The sequence below is a fragment of the Pantherophis guttatus genome, chromosome 14 (assembly GCF_059756535.1).
Source record: "Pantherophis guttatus breed Tessera chromosome 14, ASM5975653v1, whole genome shotgun sequence".
Taxonomy (NCBI): Eukaryota; Metazoa; Chordata; class Lepidosauria; order Squamata; family Colubridae; genus Pantherophis; species Pantherophis guttatus.
Window position 1 is genome coordinate 19,825,992 of NC_142076.1, and position 19,609 is coordinate 19,845,600.

At 42.0% G+C, this 19,609-nt stretch overlaps 1 protein-coding gene across 4 annotated transcripts in view; it reads right to left on the reverse strand.

The window, feature by feature from the left end:
• The window catches only part of SDK1 (sidekick cell adhesion molecule 1), a 430,408-nt gene that overhangs the window by 323,419 nt on the left and 87,380 nt on the right, over positions 1 to 19,609 (reverse strand). For all 4 annotated transcript variants that reach the window (XM_060684054.2, XM_060684053.2, XM_087878657.1 and 1 more), the window contains exon 4: positions 15,336 to 15,483. In XM_060684054.2, the coding sequence (XP_060540037.2) occupies positions 15,336 to 15,483 (148 nt within the window). The remainder of the gene's footprint in view (positions 1 to 15,335; positions 15,484 to 19,609) is intronic.

Below are 19,609 nucleotides of genomic sequence, written 5' to 3' on the forward strand. Positions count from 1 at the left end.
GTCTTTTAGACCGTTATAGATTCCAAAAGTTGAGCTTTGGGCAGCTATCTGCTATTTGATAGATCAACACAACGACATTTCGACTCCTTCTTTCACACTTGTAAGACCGAGCTGCGATGTCCTTTCATGTTGGCATTGAGACAATAGCTTTTCATCTTTCGGGAAAACGTGAGCGGAAGATTTGATGATACATTTTACAAATCCATTCAAAAGTCTCCAAGAATCTTTTTTTTAAAAAAAATAAAAATATAAAATATAAACAACGAAAAGAAGAAGAATGCCTGGCAACTCTCGCCTTGGCCACACGAAGGTGGGAATCGCTGCTAATTCAGAAATCGCAAGACTTTGAAATCTCTGAGAACAGCTACTTCATTAGCCAGCATTTCAGAGATATTTGAAGGAATATATATATATATATATATATATACCCCCTGAAGAAAGAGAGGAATCTGTCAATGTTGCCAAATTAGAGGCAGGGGAAATGGAATTCTAGTTTGAGGAAAGAAAAGCTCTGGGGGAAAAAAAATTAAGAATGATTTTCCCTTATTAAAATTATTTTAAACTATACAGTAAAAATATATATATGCAAGTCTTGATGTATTCGGGTCTTTTCCCGTGTAAGATGGAGAGTATCTTGGCGACGTTTCGAGAGGTCCCACTCATCATCTTCAGGCTGGTGTCTTCGGCTTCGTGCTTGTGCGAGCAAAGCGTGATTGGAGATGCCGTCTCTCTATAAATACGGGTGGGGAGGTGTGGAGTGCTGGCTTTGTTGTTGTAAGTGGGTTGGTTGGCTGTGTTGTTACATCTTGATTAGTTGATGGAGTTGATGTTTGCAGATTAGTCGGCTGTTTCGTAACATCCTGTGTGGGTGAGGTCCTAGCTGTGTGCCGATTAGTGGTGGATGTGGCCCACCAAGCCACACCCACCAAGCCATACCACACCCACCAAGCCACACCCACCAAGCCATACCACGCCCACCAAGCCACGCCCACAGAACCGGTAGTAAAAAATTTTGAAACCCACCACTGGTAGTCAACCATAGGCCAGAAAGAGACTTCGCTTCCATGCCTATTAAATATTTCCTTCATAAATATTCTGTTCGCAGCATCGTAGGCACTTAAAAAAAGTGAAGATGTGGCCTTCACCACAGCCATTAGGGGAAAGATGCTAATGGATGTGTGTGCAAAATGCTAACAGTGAGATTTCTTTCCCTTTTTTCCAAGGAACCTCAGCTTAAGTTTCTTCGCTAAGCAATTTGTAGGATTTTTTTTTTTTTTTTAATCTCTTGGCTGCCCAGAACTCTCCTGGTTAGATGGGCAGCTATATGCATTTGTTGAACGCGGAAAATAAATATAAATTACGCTTTGTATTAGAAATCCATACACATTGTTAAAAAGTGAAAGTGCACCTCTTCATTTCGCATCAATTGGGTTTTTATTTCCTTTTCCTCTGCTCCGTCCTCATAAATTGCGTTGCAGGAAGGTGATAAACGATAAATGATATTTAACCTTTATGAATCTTGATTAGCAAAACCGCATGGCAATGAACCTTTCTCAAAGAATATATATATATTTAATCAAATTAACACTGACAGCTATAGATTAAAAGCCACCAGGTATTAAACTATTAAGCCTTCATTTGGGGTTTTTTTTTTTTTTACTTCCATAAAAACATTTTCTTTGCAAACTACCAACCCATTGCATTATCAGTGATATATCAGTTTAACATGCCTAATGGAAAGCTAAATCACCACCATGTCAAAGAGAGGCTATTTGCAAGGTCATATATCTATTCACTAATCAAAACAAGATCTTAAATACAACAGTGAGCTATAGTTTTCTGAATTTATATAGGGCTTCCAGATGCGATAAAATATTACGCTTTCAATCAATAGCATTACATTTCCTCTTCAATCTCGGATTTTATGTGAGCCGTGGAGAGTCAGCTGATTTGGCTCGATCCATGTTGGGTTACGATACCCGTCCAAAGTTTAGAGGCTGGGTACATTCACGTGGTATTCTAAATCCAGGTAAATTTTAACCACTGAGTGGCTGAATAAACCACAGGGACTTTGTTCATAAAGGTAAACGTTCCCCTCACACATACATACCAGTCGTTCCCGACTCTAGGGGGCGGTGCTCATCTCCGTTTCAAAGCCGAAGAGCCAGCGCTGACCAAAGACGTCTCCGTGGTCACGTGGCCGGCATGACTCAACGCCAAAGGTGCACGGAACGCTGTTCCCTTCCCACCAAAGGTGGTCCCTATTTTTCTATTGGCATTTTTTTAGGCGCTTTCGAACTTCTAGGTTGGCAGAAGCTGGGACAAGTAATGGGAGCTCAGCCCCTTACCTCAAAGTAGAAAACTAACCTAAGCATAGATAGAGGTCATCGTTACGGCCCTCCACTTTAATTGCAATTATTATTATTATTATTATTATTATTATTATTATTATTATTATTATTATTATTATTATTATTATTATTATTATTATTATTATTATTATTATTATTAATAATAATAATAATAATAATAATAATATTAATATTAATAATAATAATAATAATTTTATTTCTATACCGCCCTTCTCCTGAAGGACTCAGGGCGGTGTACAGCCTATTAAAAACACAGAACAAAACAACAATTAAAATTTAAAATCATTAAATAATTAGGCTCCAATTAAAATCCCAGAAATTTAAAATACCCCAATTTAAACTGACCTACAAAGCAGGGGTGAAATCCAGCAAATTCTGACAGGTTCTGGCGAACCGGTAGCGGAAATTTTGAGTAGTTCAGAGAACTGGCAAATACCACCTCTGGCTGGACCCAGAGGGAATGGGGATTTTGCAGTATCCTTCCCCTGGAGTCAGGTGGGAATGGAGATTTTGCAGTATCCTTCCCCTGCCACACCCACCAAGCTACACCACGCCCACCAAACCACGCCCACAGAACCAGAAGTAAAAAAATTTTGGATTTCACCACTGCCGCAAAGCCAAACAACAACATGTTATGCAAACACAGTTGCTCTTCTAAAAACCAGCAAAATATTCAGATTTGCAGGCATTAATTAAAATACTCACGATACCCTTCCCTCTTCTGAATGTAGCTGGTATCCTTTCTGTTTGTGTGAATGTTGGCCCAGCAAAATTAAGAGGTTTCTACCTATTTTGCAACGCTTTAAATACTATAGTTCTAAAATCAATCCACAAAAGGGCTTCAGCGATGGGCTGGTTTCAAATTGTCAGATATTTTTTTAAAAAAAAAAAAACCCAAAACATTTGGTTGTTTTCCAAAACTGAAATTTACAAGCTTCCTAATATCTGGGTTTCTGGACATGCAGTCCCATTTTTGTTTCTATGGAAACAGGTGACAGCTTGCCCACAAATATCACCTGAAGTTTTAACATAATCAAGGTATTAAATCAGTTATTTGGGTCTGGTCTATCAGCTTTCCTACCAAAAAGAAAGAACATGAACAAATCATGCTAAAAGCTAAGGGCGGGGAAAAAAAACATTAAATACTTGAAAAATCATTGGTTAGTCAACAAAGAAACGTAAATCGCTGTATTCCTTAAAGTCCGACGTAGACTTGAGCAGGAAACAAATATGATTCCATGCTGTTATATTGTTGTTACAGCTATTTCTCACACCTCGGACACAATCTAGCACATATGTTGTGGGATGTGCATTGTCAACCAAGAGTCCAAGTCATCCGTTGCTTATTGTAACCAGGTCAGGTTGTTGTAACCAGGTCAGGAGAAGGAGAAGAGGAGAAAAAACAGGTGCCCTCCAATTCAGGACACAGAGTTGCAGGCTAACCAGCATATGTCAGCAGCAGCGAACAGAGAAAAGTGACAACTCCGACTTTGCAGCATACCCATAGCTTCTAAACTGAAAGTAGGGGCCCGATGATGACAAGTTAGAGAGCTTGTCGAAACGTTGCCAAAAAAAACCCCTTTAAAGTGTTGGTTAGGATTTTAGCCAAAGTTTTAAAAGACCTTACAAAGTGTTTTGTTAGGATTTCAGAGGATTTTGAGCTGGGATTTTAGCCAGGATTTTAAGATTTTAAGCATTTTAACTAACAGACTTTTAATGACACCGGAAAACACCCGAGATTTAAACTTTATATATATATATATCTTTTTTCCTTTTTCGTAGGCTTTTATGTGCATATTCTTTCTAGCGAGAAAGAGAGCAACACAGAGTTGCAGTTTGTCAGCAGAAAAAAAGGCCCAGAAACTTGTGAATGAGATTTCACAGAACCTAGGGCTGCAGAACAACTAAGTTTACGTAGGTAAAACCTGGCTAGAAAGAATATGCATATATATATATATATATATATATATATATATATATATATATATATATATATATATGTATATATATATAGGCTTTCCTCGCACAAGCACGAAGCCGAAGACACCAGCCTGAAGATGACGAGTGGGACCTCGTCGAAATGTCGCCAAGATACTATCAATCTTACATGGGAAAAGACCCGAATACACCAAAACTTGCATACCTCTACCCGTGAAAATCTACAAAAACAAAGAGACCAGCAAAAACGAAGTAATCACTGAGCTGAGTGAGTCACTTCTGTTCACCCTTTGCGATGAGCCGGCATAGCAAGAGGGATGATGAAAATAATTCATCATAGAATAGAATAGAATAGAATAGAATAGAATAGGATAGGATAGAATAGGATAGGCTAGGCTAGGCTAGGCTAGGCTAGGCTAGGCTAGGCTAGGCTAGGCTAGGATAGGATAGGATAGGATAGGATAGGATAGGATAACAGAGTTGGAAGGGACCTTGGAGATCTTCAACCCTCTGCTTAGGCAGGAAACCCTACACCACTTCAGACAAATGGTTATCCCACATCTTGTTAAAAATTTCCAGTGATGGAGCATTCACAACTTCTGGAGGCAAGTTGTTCCACTTATTAATTGTTCTAACTGTCGAGAAATTTCTCCTTAGTTCCAGGTTGCTTCTCTCCTTGATGAGTTTCCATCCGTTGCTTCTTGTCCTGCCCTCAGGTGCTTTGGAGAATAGCTTGACTCCCTCTTCTTTGTGGCAGCCCCGGAGATATTGGAAGACTGCTATCATGTCTCCCCTAGTCCTTCTCTTCATTTTCATGAATCATTTTCATCCCTGAGCAATGTACGGCTCTAACACAACAAGCGATAAGAGCCTACATTAAAATACAATTCAATTAGAATTACTAACTCTGGGGGATATAAATACACCTTTAAAAGGAAAACAGTTGTTTCTTGCTTCTACAGATCTCATTTCCAAATAGACCAACCTGCACCGGGTCAAATTTACTAATGAAATCCAACTCAGTAGCTTCAAAAGGAAACTGTTATTTCTGATTTCTTCCTAGGAGCTATGAAAAGTTTGAAGTCTATTTCCAGGATGCCCTGAAAAGGCTAAAATATACAATTACGGGGTTCCCGGGGACTAACATTTGTAGCCTTGCTTTCTGTATTTTTGCTGCTTTGTGTAGAGTTTTTCTTGGGTTATGTTCATGTTTTAACTCACAGCATATTGTGCATTTTAAGAGAGGATACATATATTACAATGGGAAGAGACTGATTAAAAAAAAATCTCTAAAGTATCTCTAAAAATCTCTAAAAACAAAAAAAATTGTTTTTTATCTGGGAGAGTTGAAGTCCACCCATCTTGCCAAGGTTGAGAAATATTGCTATGGAATAAAAAGGTAAAGGTAAAGGTTCCCCTTGTACATACTGTATGTGCTAGTCGTTCCTGACTCTAGGGGGCAGTGCTCATCTCCGTTTCAAAGCCGAAGAGCCAGCGCTGTCCGAAGACGTCTCCGTGATCATGTGGCCGGCATGACTCAACGCCAAAGGCACACGGAACGCTGTTCCCTTCCCACCAAAAATGGTCCCTATTTTCCTACTTGTATTTTTTACCTGCTTTCGAACTGCTAGGTTGGCAGAAGCTGGGACAAGCCACAGGAGCTCACTCCGTTATGCGGCACTAGGGATTCGAACCGCTGAACTGCCGACCTTTTGATCGACAAGCTCAGCGTCTTAGCCACTGTGCCACCACGTCCCTTTTGAATATTTTGAATATTTATTCCCTTAAAAATATTTTAGATATTTTTAATATATTTATATATTTTCATATTAAAAATATTTTAAATATTTTGAACATTTATTCGCTATATTAGGCTTTATCATTTTAAAAGGGGATGAAGCTCTTTTGCTGGCAACAGTCCTACATACAACCTACATACGGGGTTGAACTGAATAAATAGCAAACAAGCACTGCAGTTTTGTTGGAAGAAATAATTCTTGAGAAAACGCAGGTTGAATAAGGAATCCAAGTTGCGTTTCTTCCAATTAAACCATGTCCCTTGCAGGAGAGGGCAATGCCGTTGGTGTATAATTCTACATCTGTGCCTTTTCTTTAAATAGATAAATAATGACATTCCAAAACTAAACTTTTCAGATTTAGAAGCTTTGTGGGGGATTTTTATTGCCTTTTTCCAAAAAAGCAGTATTATTCAGTGAACGCACCAACAACTTGGCAATCTCAGAATTTATTGTTCATTAAAAATACATGCTAATTATCGCAATTTTAATTAAAGTATTATCTGGTGTACGTGAAATGCAATTATGTGCAACTAAGCTAAGCTGTTCGACAGGCTAATATTTGCAAAGGAGGGCAGCGCTGGAATTGTTGCATACATGCATGATCAAGTGTTGTAAATGTTCAAGTAACAAAGCGATATGTGGAACTTCAAGCTGAGCTACAGCCGCACAAAAAACCAAAACCAGCCATTTTTAGCCCAATGTTCTGACCCAGTTCCCCAAACACGACAAACTCTCCGTGGTTAAATCAATTATTCCTTTATTAGGAGCGACAGCAGCCCCGGCAAAAAGTTTCTCTCTCACTGCAGACTAACAAGTCCGCCCGGCGGGGAGATGAATAGCTGTCTGCCACACCTATTCATCTCCGCCTCCTTCCTTTTATCCCCAGAGCTAGGATGGGGCTTTGCTAGCAGCATTGGCTCTTCCATCCCAAGGACCGGCCCATAGATTTCCACTGCTCTCCTCTCCTCTGCTTTCTTTCTACACATCTGCGTGTCAGGCACTGGGCCCAGCTGCTCCTCCTCTTCCTCATCAGCCACCTCCAGACCTGGGGGCTGTTGACTCTCCATCTGACGGCTGACGGACAGCCCAGGCTCCACCTCTGTCTGTCTTTCTCTGCTAGCTCCATTCCCTCTTCCCCCACGGAGCTCCCAGGTTGCCTTGATGCTGATCCTGACTCCCACGCCTCCTCCTCCTCTGATTCGGCTGTTGGAGGGGCCAGCGGCCAACAGGCCACAACGCCCAACAGGCATTATTCAGAAATTAATGTCCTTTTATTCCATTGTCAATACAGGTAGTTCTCAGCTTACAACCACAACTGAGCCCAAAATTTATGTTGTTAAGTGAGGAAACTTGTTCAATGGGGAGTTTTACTTGCCACCGTTGTTAAGTGAATTGTTAAATTAGTTAACATGGTTGTTAAGTGAATCTGGCTTTGCAAAAGGGGATCACATGATCCCGGAGACACTGTAACCGTCATAAATGTGAGTCAGTTGTCTAGCATCCGAATCACGAGACTGTGGGGATGCTTCAACGGTCATAAGTGTGAAAAATGGTCATAAGTGGCTTTGTTCAGTGCTGTTGTAATGTCGAACGGTGACTAAACAATCTGTTGTAAGTCAAGGACTACCTCTAGAGCAGTGTTTCTCAACCTTGGAAGCTTGAAGATGGGTGGACTTCAACTCCCAGAATGTCTAAGCCAGCATGTCTGGCTGGGGAATTCTGGGAGTTGTAGTCCACCCAGCTTAATGTTGCTATGGATGGATGGATGGATGGATGGATGGATGGATGGATGGATGGATGGGGAATTCTGGGAGTTGAAGTCCACCCATCTTTAAGCTACCAAGGTTGAGAAACACTGCTATAGAGGGAGAGAACAGGCTATGATTGTGTTGTTTTAAGCACAGCCTTTCAAATACTCACCGATATTTCTTCATAAGCAAAGAGACAATACTCCACACCGCCTCACAGGTATAAAAAGCCTTAACATTTCCACAGAACGATTATACAGTTCTCTGAGCTTGGAAATTCCCTTCCTGAGGTTGCCCGATAAAAGATCAACAACTTAGTTTCAGCTGAGTTATATTCACAATTTTCACTCTTTTTGGGGGGGGGGCAATGTTGGTTCATAAAATATATGAACTCAAAAATAAATGCACTCTCTCGCTACGGAGATTGTTAAACTGATTGCATTGGGATAACCAAAATAAGCAGATGAAGAATCATTATACTATTAGGAGATTTATCGCATTGCATCATTCAAAGGGCTTCATATCATCCTTCTGGATAATGATGAAATCTTATCAGTGTACTCTAGCTTAGCCATCATCTGTTGATTGAGCCGTTGGCAGAAAGAAGTATGTAAGCTTAAGATAACAGTGTTTAATATTAGGCTACTTTCTCATTCTTTTTTTACATATTGTTGGCAAGTTTATTCTGCATCTAACGGAATATGTGAAACACGCTAGCTATTTTCAATACGTGCATCTGGTAATTATACCCATTTATGATCAGTGATGTCCCTACCGCTAAATAATATTTTAGCAACAATAATCAACAGCTGGCAGCATTTATTTGTCTATCAAGAATGTGTCTTTGGACCAAATCACCAAGGAGGTACGCTATAAATCAAGGAAAACATTAAACCTAAAACACTAAAAGTAATTTAAAAGGCTGGATTGAAGAGATATGACAAGTCCTATTCCCAATGTGGGAAGGAAACCAGTAGCTACACATTTGTGCTTATACAATGTGAGTATTAATAGGGGGAAATTATCTCACTCAGAATCTTGCATTCGTACATTTCTAAAGAGGATTCTGCTTCCTAGCCCAAGTGCATTTTTCTAGTTCCAAGCAATATTGGGTATATAAATTTATATAAAATAACAACCCTATGAATATGTACATGCACAAGCTTTGTACATATTTATTTTTAATCAATGTTTTACAAGCCCATGAAAGATGCATAACCGGAGCCAAAAAAAAAAAATATTATAAAGTCATTCAAGCAAAAGTGATCAATAATTAAAGCAAAAAATGTGCAATTAAACATGAAGAGAAATGAAAATAGTACTATTAGGACTCCTGGAGAGAGATAAAAATAATAAAATGTGCTGACTGAAAGCAAATTCTTAAAAAATACTATCAAATACCACACCAAGAGAAAAGAGAAACACTTGACTTTATTCCGTGCCCAAAAGGAAATGCAATGGCTGCAAAAAAAAAGGGGGGGGAGTTTTCCTTTTTGTAAAAAAAATAAAAAAATAGGGGCAAGATGTTTCCCTAGATACTGAGGGCTATAAATTACTTTTAGTAAGATGAAAAACTGCTTACTTAGTGAATTGCCCTTAACATACAAATCAAGAGGAGATATAATGCTAAATAAAATAAAAACATCCCAGAACAACTCAAAGAGCTTAACACGATAATACATAAGGAAGAGATTAGAACGAGACACAAATTGAATTAGCGCATTCCTGGCATAGAAAATGCTACAGCAGGAGTGTCCAACCTTGGCAACTTGTGGACTTCAACTCCCAGAATTGACAGATGGCTGGCTGGGGAATTCTGGGAGTTGATCAGAGGTTGATCAGAATTCAGACAGTTCAGACCAGTTCGGGCGAACCGGTAGCGCCGGTGATCAGTTAGCTCCGTCCTCCCGCCCCCGCTCTATCCTGTCCTTTATTTCCTGCTTTGTAGCAGTGGTGGGTTGCCCCCGGTTCGGACCAGTTCGCAAGAACCGGTAGTAAAACCAGCGGGAAGCTCCGCCCACTGACCTGGACGTCATCATAAATGATGACTGCACACACACGCTCCCGATGCGAACTGGTAGTAAAGGTAAGTAGAACCCACCCTTGCTTTGTATCTCATCTCAATCATGCGGCACAGCTGATTTTCCCTCCTCGCTGTTCTACTTACCGTTGCTGACTTAGAAGGTAAGCAGATGAGCTTCTAAATGCTTCATTTTCAGTGCTGCGCGCAAGCGCCTTAGGTACATGCGTGCGCAAAGCACGCACTCACTGAACCAGTTGTTAAACCGGCAACATTCTACCACTGGAGTTGACGTCCACAAGGCTTAAAAAGACCAAGGTTAGAGACCCCTGTGCTAAAGCATCCAGGCACAACTGAGCAGTGATGGTATCACCAAGCGCTAAATGGGTAAAAGCAATGCAAAACATTTAAAGGAAGGGACAGAGTCCTTATTCGTCTATTCTACAAGAATCAGGAAACATCAATACCTTTTGGTATTGAGAAGGTTCGTTTGAGCATCGTTTGGAGAGCACCGCTTCAGCCCACACCAAAGGCGCCTGTGAGGACAGCGCTCCAAGTGCAGCAGGCTATCCTCAAAGCGTCCAAGAATCTAGGCAACAAACTGAGATAAATGAATGAAGGCAAAGATACGTGTCCCGGGATAATGTCGCAAAATCGAATTTGGGTCGGTCACCGGGACCAGAGGTTTACTCTTCCGAGCTTTCGGACTCATGCTGGAACCCATCTTCAGGGAATTTCTCTCTACTGGAATAGGTGCTGTGGGCTGTTCTGTGAGTCGTGTTTATGCGGTGCCTTCCTATTGGCTGATTGGTATGTTGATGACTGGCGATTGGCTGTCGTTTCCTTGTGCTGTCAAGCCCTCAGCTCCTAAGTATTTGATAGGCTGGTGGTAAATCCTCACCCCTGCTGACTCACGAGGGGCCCGTTTCCCAGGCTTCAATCACTTCTCTGGCTGTTTTTGTCCCTGCTCGCCCAACAATCTTAGTAGCTGCAGAATTGAATGTGTGTCTTTGTTCATTGCAACCTGAGGCTACCAATGAGTTCGGGTTTCCTCATTCGCTCACTTGTGTTCTTGCAATCTGGTGGTTAGCTTCCTCCCCATTTCTCCTACATAGTCACAATCCATGCAGGGATTAGAGAAATGATTTTGCCAGAGCGCTCTCTGGATGGCACCGTTAATTGCCCAATACTTCAACGCAGAAGGCAACAAAATGAGTTTCATAGCTAGGTTGGCAACCAGTTCTTCTTTGCTTGGCCTTCATCAAGCAGTGTCAAAATAGCCGCGAATGTATCCAGTCAAAGGAAAATCCAATCTTTCTCTAATCCAGGGTTTCCCAACCTCGGCAACTTTAAGACGTGCCGATTTCAACTCCCAGAATTCCCCAGCCAACCATGTCTTCTTATTCAGGTGGGAAAATAATTAAAAATACTGTTTAAAGTGCAAATCCATAAACACCGTTTGCTTTAAAATTTCAAGCTACAATGCTTGGAGGGTATTGGCGAATTAAACGTGTTTCTTACTATTAGAAAAATGTTTACATGTTTATACTTTCTGATAGAGTTGCGTTCCACCTTTTCTGTTTTTGCAGAAATAGAAATCGCTGGCAACAGTGCCCTGAATTCTACCGCCTTTCAGTCTTTTGATCTGAAAAGGCTAATTCACGCCTCTTGCCAGAAATATTGCTCCTGTTCAAAAGGGATCGAAATGGCGATGCGTAATTCAGCTTTCTTTAAGCAATCGGCTGCAAAAATACTTTGCATTAAAGAAGGCAAAACACAATAGTTCTATTTTCTTTTCTTTCTTTCTTTTTTTCTTTTTTGCTCTAGCGTCATCGGTATGCTTTGTAGAGAAGCAAAAAAGAGAGATCTCCTGCCAGGAGGCATTTACATGGCTTAGCTGGGACAGATTAAGAGATCTATCATTTGTGAACCGCTTATGGCTGAGATCCCAGGCATGCTTGGAATTCAACAGTAAATATTTCCAAGTTGATAGACTAGATTTCGGCGAAAATTGCTTTCGGTTTAGAGCAGGGGTGTCCAATCTTGGCAACTTGAAGACCTGTGGACTTCAACTCCCAGAATTCCCCAGCCAGCCATGTTGGCTGGGGAATTCTGGGAGTTGAAGTCCACAGGTCCATGTTGGCTGGCTGGAGAATTCTGGTTGTTGAAGTCCACAGGTCTTCAAGTTGCCAAGGTTGGACACCCCTGGTCTAGAGAATTTCCAGAAATCCTGCCCTGGGACCATAAAACCCCAAGTTATAGTACGGTTATCATTTGCTAAACCTTGAGAGTTTTGGATTTTGGACAATCCACATTATACATAAAACCCTTTGTTGTTAACTAAGAATTCAACCAATTACGGCAAAACATAAATGACTATGGAGATTCTCAGCCATCCAGATCATGGTTGTCCCAAAGATGCTTTTTCAAGAGGCAACTGGACTTTCTGGTTTTTCTTTGAAGACATTTCGCTTCTCATCCAAGAAGCTTCTTCAGCTCCTCTTCTGTTGATCCTCCTTGCTGCTTGATAGCCCCATGAAGTTGTTGTGCAATAACACCCTGACGTTAACCTCTGCAGTGACGTGACACGGATGGCCGTCTGCTTCAGCAAATATGAGTTAATTGTGCAGTTTTTGTCCTCTCTTCAGTTAGGAAATACTTCGAAGACTATGTTGTGGCCTGCCAGCAGCCTGCGTGGATCGTGACTGATCCCGACGATGAGGAGGCTAGTGTGGTGTCACGCCAGTAGCCTGCTCAGCCAGCGCTCACGTCGGACAGCGAGGAGGCTGAAGAGGATGTGGTGCCAGAGGCAGAGACTCAGCCAGGGCCTTCAGAACCTCCAGAGGCTCCTTCAAGTGGAGAGAGCGAAGTGGAGGAGCCTCTCCTCAATGCTCGGGCACGCAGGGCTGCCAAAAGGCAGGAGTGGCTACTCAGGAGGAGGAGGAGGTCTCCTCGAGAGTAAGGCTTGAGGATAATTGGCCACTCCCTTAGCCTATTTAAGTCACACGCGGTTAGTAAGTTTCTTGCTGGAAACAACTTGTAATTATCATCAGAGCATTTTTGGAAAAGTCTTATCGTATTTTGTTTTCTGGGCTGGCTGCCAACCTTTGCCGGACTTTGGTTTATTCTTGCTACTTAATAAATTTGATAAGGACCGTTGGGGTGTGTCAATATCCTCAGGAATCCGGAGCTGGGGCAGAACAGACTAGAGACCAGTGGTGAAATGTAAAATTTGTTACTACCGGTTCTGTGGACTTGGCTTGATGGGGGCAGGGGTGTGTGTAATGTGAGTGGGTGGGCATGGCCAACTTTTTTTTTCTTTTACTTTTTTAAAGCATTTTTTAACAACCTATTCGGGCGAAAGAATTGTAAAAAAAAATGCTTTTAAAAGTAAAAAAAAAGGCTCTGACCATCACAGCTATGTCGTGCGATCGTCAGAGCCTTTTTTTAACCTTTTAAAAGTGGGAAGTAACGGGCATGTGGGCGGAGCCTCGTGCCGCCATTGCTACCGGTTCTCCGAGCCACCTGCTACAATCGCTACCGGATCACTTGATCCGGTCCAAACCGGGAGCATTTCACCCCTGCTAGAGACTTATTTGAGTGGAAGAAGCTTTTTTTTATTATTTTATTTTATTTTGATTTATATGCCGCCCTTCTCCGGAGACTCAGGGCGGCTTACAATGCGTTAAGCAATAGCCTTCCTACTTTTGTATATTTATACAAAGTCTGCTTATTGCCCCCACAAACTGGGTCCTCATCTTACCTACCTTAGAAAGGATGGAAGGCTGAGTCAACCTTGAGCCTGGTGAGATTTGAACTCTCAGTAATTGCAGGCAGCTGGAAGCTAAATACTACCTAAGCTTCTTGGATGAGAAGCGAGACATCTTCCAAGGAAAACCAGAAAGTCCAGTTGCCCCATGAAAAAAAATCACCTTTAGGACTCCGTAACATAACTGGCACGGATATTACCTTTGTGCAGGGGTGGGCAACTGTGGCCCTTTTACAACCTGTGGACTTCAACTCCCAGAATTCCTGAGGAATTCCCCTGCCTTTGTGTCTGAGGTGCTTGTCCACAAAGATGTCAGGTTAAAAAAAAAAAAAAACCTTGCTCCTGGCTATTGGTAGGGTATCCACCTTTGCCGTCGAGGATCAATTTTTCATTAGTGGCCCGAGATACTTTGCAACCTTCCTTGAATTCGTGGCGGGAGCTATATAAATCATTCTGATATTCCTGCCCGCCGACACTCACCAGAGCAAAACCCCCGGGGTCTCCGCTAATTGCTTACTAAATTACGTAAGGGAGCCCGTTGAAAGAAAGGCCGGGGTTTGAGTTAAAACCAGATTGGCACTTTGGACGGGTTGCTGATGAGAACACCTAGCGACAATGCTTAGGTAGTCAGAGAGCAGCCACTGCCTGGGAATGGCTGAACTGCTAATTAGACTGAAGAAAATAAAACTGTCACTGCAGGGTAAAAGCAGCTAAAAGAAAACAAACACTAATTGCCGTTTCATTGTTAAATAAAGTACTGTAAAGCAGAATGGAAGGTGGGAGCAGGAGGGTAAATAACCATCTGCGGATCTGCTTAGGGTTTGTTCTAAATAAGCGAAGCCAGAATAATCATCCCTACAGAGGAAAACAGATCAATACCGCAAAGGCAGGCGTAAGTATCGTCTTGAAATAGTTAATATAGGCTTGCTTAAAACAGGCATTTATCTCGTTCCCTAGCTTGCGTGGTTATCAATAGCCTTGTGCCGTGATGGCGAACCTATGGCACACGTAGCCATATTAGTGGGCATTCCAGCTCAGTTCTGGTGCGCATGCATGCACCGGCCAGCTGATTTTCAGGCCTTCTGGGCCCACCAGAGGTAGGGAAACACGCTGTTTCCTGCCTCCGGAGGGCCTGGGGTAGGGTGGGGAAGGCCCGTTTTTCTTTCTCACCTGGCTCCAGATCCTCTCTATGCATCTGGGGAGGGCAAAAACAGCTTTCCCCACTCCCTCAGAGGCCCTCCGGAGGCCTGAAATGGCCCATTTCCCAACTCCTAGAGAGGCTCTGGAGGCTGGGGACAGCAAAAAAGTCACTTCCTGTCCCACCGGGAGTTGGGAAATGGGGCCGTTTCAGGCCTCTGGAGGGCCTCCGAGGGAGTGGGGAAGGCTGTTTTCACCCTCCCCAGATGCATGGAAAGCATCTGGAGCCAGGTGAGAAAGAAAAACAGACCTACCTGGCCATGGCAGGCCAGGAGCTGAGGGGAGGGATGGTTGCGCATGTATGCGCAGGGCGGGGCACATAGAATTATGGGTGTGGGCACGTACATGCACACGAACCTCCCCCACCCCCATCCTGGCACACGATGGCAAAAAGGTTAGCCATCACTGGCCTTGCGCTTCAAATACAAGTTGCATTATGAAATGAAATGTGCGTTTGGTCACATCTGAAACAATAATTGGATGGTTACTTACATTCTGCTGCTCGGTATAATCTTGTGCCCATCTCTGAACCACGTCACTTGCGGTTTGGGGTAACTGGGGATGTGGGGGACGTTTAGGACAGCAGCTTGTCCTTCAGGGACGGTTTTCCGCTGGTTCTCATCCCGGAAACTTCCCATGTCTGCAAAGAAAAATTTGGACTAAGAACTCCAGAAGTTTCTTCTCCCATGCCATGCCATATCATACCACACCATTGTTTTCAGGGTCATCATGAATATGATAAACATTAAGCTTTATAACAGTCGATGGCACGGCTGTCATTAAGCAGCAAGCCATAACAGACTTTGTGTTACCGCTGAGGAGGGCCGCTTTGTGAGTGTGTGCTGAGGCATGAGACAAAGCCCAGTGACTCTACGACACCTGAGAAATCTGTCGGCACTGCTGCTTGTTTGCATTTCACGGGACGGGCAATTTGATTGACACAGATTCACAGAAGGCAAACGTCTGTCATGTAACGTTACAATGCAGACAAGTAGTCTGAAGGCGCATGAACATCTAATAGCTCGAGATGACAACTTTACAAAAGTCCTTCTGCTTGGAACCTGGGCTGGCGAGAATCTTCTTTACCCGAAAAAAGAGCTGAACTCAAACCAAGTACAATTCCGAAGAAAAGAGAAGCAGGGCCACCAACTATATGAAATAAAGGGAGCAGCCTAACGTGGATTAAAAAATACCAAAGCAGACATAAAGTAAAGTGTTATGGTTAATAGGAGAGCTTCTGATCGGGATATTTAAGTGCAAAAATGGATCTGGATGAGCAAAATATATGGGATGTATCTAGAGAGGCGGTGTGTTCACTAGAAGGAGGCAGAATTCAGAGAGGGGGGAAAAGGCCAGTTACATACAGACACAGTTAAATAAGCCACACAACTCTTTGATACGATGCCAGGAGCACTCAGAGAATGAACTGTGCCCCGAACAATTGGCAGAAGAGCTTTTTTTCAATATTATGTGTCATACTATCCCTGCTGTGAACTCGTATTTCATAAGTCCTCGTGACCAACTTCTGCAAGTTTCCAAATATTTCCCAAAGCAAACAGATATAGGACAACGGATCAAATAACAAAATATTTTTTCAATTTGGAATAACTGGGCAAGAGAGTTTTCGGCTACAGACACCACTCAACTAACTGCCTTCCAACAGATGGGCCTGGAATTAAGCAGGTACCCACCGAAGAAGAGAAAATGGCAGAATTAAGATTTGGGGTATGGGTTGTATCTCCCATTTCATGCTGGGAAAAAAACATAGATCGGGGTCCCCAAACTTGGCAGCTTTAAGACTTATGGACTTCAACTCCCAGAAGTCCACAAGTCTTAAAGCTGCCAAGTTTGAAGACCTCTGCCATAGATGCTAGGCCTGTTTTATTCTGAAGAAATTTACTTGTGTGGAATAGTTGTGTCCGAAGTTCAAAGAGGTTTCAGGGCCGTGATTGATGAGCTGCATGAAGGAAAGGAAAGTGATGGACTCTTTAAAAAAAAAAATACTGCCCAGTATTCCAATTTCAAAATGAGTCATTATTTCAACTGGGGTTTTTATTGGCAATGTGATTTTTCTTCTGGATCTAAAATGGCCCATATATTTTATTTTTTTTTGTTTTCCATTGTAATAAGATTACCTACTTAAACAGAAGTATTGAACCGTGCAAGTACTTCTAATTAACCTTGTTGTTGCATGATCAGTTTAGCCTTCAGAATTCAGACACTTTCTAATTAAGGATTGCCAACCAAGTCCTGTGGACCTCTTTTGCGTTAATTTGCAACTCAGCTAATTATTTTTTTTCAAGCGTAAGAAATTTTGCCTTACGAGGAAAGTTATCCCAGGCTTCAAGTTTCTAATGCCTTCCTAGTTTTATTATGATTTTAAAGAATTGTTCCGTACGTATAATTCATTGTAAGACGTAAGCTTTACATAACAATTGATTGTAAAACAATTACTTTGGGGTTGTATCATCTAATTTAGGAAAATGGTCTCTTCATTTTTTTGTTTATGAAACATAAAATCCCTGCTATAAAAGAGGCATTCCAATTAATATCGTACTATGCTGAGTGTAGCATTGCCACTAAAAATATATCAGCTTGGTTCTTGCTCTCCCAAATGTAGGCCAGAGAATAATTAAACTAGCACTGAATCAAGGGAAAATGGCAGAGACAGAAGGCTTAAGCCCCTTCAACCATTCCAATACCAACAATGAAACCACACTGAACCTCTGACGATGGTTGCAACTTTAAGGCTGCTGCTAATTTCCTCAATAAGTAGGTTGGACTATGGAATCTTTGGTGCTGCCTGTTGGTTGTTGTGTTGTAGATATTTCATTACCCAACTAGGGAGCATCATCAGTGCTAAAATCAGTGCAAACCCCACGCCCATCGAGCACTGATGATGTTACCTACTTGGGTAATGAAACGTCTGCAACACAGCAACCAAGTTTAGAAAGCACTGAGGTCGCCACATTGCTGTTCCTGGCTTCGGACTGGCTAACAATCCTCAAATGTCTTTGTTTTTTGTTTTCCCAGGATCTTCTCCATCCCAAATACCTCGCAATAAAGTTATTAACGTTATAGGATTACGAACACAAGTGAAGCCATTCCTCTTCAGAGATGTCCTATTTCCAAACTGGCATATTCATTACTTAAAGGTTCCCCTCGCACATATGTGCTAGTCGTTCCCGACTCTAGGGGGCGGTGCTCATCTCCATTTAAAAGCAGAAGAGCCAGACGCTGAAGACTAAACGCCAAAGGCGCACGGAACGCTGTTCCCTTCCAATCAAAGGTGGTCCCTATTTTTCTACTTGCATTTTTTACGTGCTTTTGAACTGCTAGGTTTGCAGAAGCTGGGACAAGTAACGGGAGCTCACCCCGTTAGGCGGCACCAGGGATTCGAACTGCTGAACTGCCGACCTTTCGATCGATAAGTTCAGCGTCTTAGCCGCTGAGCTACCGCGTCCCTACTTCATTACTTACGTAAGGGTTATTCTTAAAATGCATTTGCTGCCATAATTCAACAATTAACACCGACTTTATAATTAGCAAGTCTCCTGGTTTGTTTTGTTTTTTACAATTCTTAACAGCACATATGAAGACGGTTAGATCTTGGTGGCGATTCGTCTTGAAGATGAAAAGAAGGAGAATTTCCTTTGATCCGATTACGAAGAAACCTATTTGTTGCGGCTAATGCTGCAAACCAGCATTTGACTGAGATGAAAGGTGAAAGAAACCAGGTTTCCGAAGAATGGAAGGAAGGCCTATATAATAATTTGGATTTATATTATCTATTCTAGACCTTTCCAGAGAGCCGAGAACCTCTCGAGCAACGTTTTGGCACCCACACCTACCTGAATAATTTAAAAACAAACATGTCACATTCTCACCCGCTTTTTAACAAGCCGCCTCTTGTTGCCGTTTTTGCAAAACAAACATTAAATAGCAGTTAGCCGGAAGAGTTAATGGCCGCGTGGCCAATTTGCACAGCATTACGCTATTATTCTGGATGCTAATATTAAACAGGAGGAAAAATAAATTCAGCACATTTTCCCCTCATGATACCTCTCTTCTCTGTTTTAATCACTTCCTTGTAAATGGTCATGTCTAATAAAGAATTCTGTTCACCCACTTCATCTTCCTGCCATTTATCAAATGACAGCCACCGTTGCTGACCTTCCAGTTAAGTGCTCGGAGGAACAATAATTAAAGTCTCAGGCAAAGACGTGTCATGTATAAACAAATAGTGAAACTTCATCCCGTTTGGGGAGATTTCAATTTGGCCTCTCCGTTTAATAGCTCGGTGAAATGGAAGGACTACTCAGAGCTTCCGGTAATCAAAGGTGATGAGTAAAACAGATTAGAAGGTGGACATGACACACTTGGAAGTTAGGTTTCCACGTTTTTCCCAACGTGGGAAAAATTGCCGTTCTTTCGCAATCCACAAAAGCAGACGCCCTCCAAACTTTTTAGGGCTTGGGTTGTCGAGAAGATTCACAATGTGAATCAATGTGTGTGTGTGTGTGTTTTTTTAATGTAGCCTCCTTTAAAAGTGAACACGATGAGTTGCACGCTGCATTGAGCAATTCAGGAAAGAGAGATTTAACTGTTATAATTAATGGCTGTTCATCAGCTTCTTCTGTAATAAGGTGACATGAGCGTGGGGGAATTGCTTTAAGTGAGGAAGGCAGCAAAAATCAGATAAATATAATCAGATAAAGACAATCAATCTTTCAGATGGTAGAAGTTATCAATCTTGACCTTTGGCT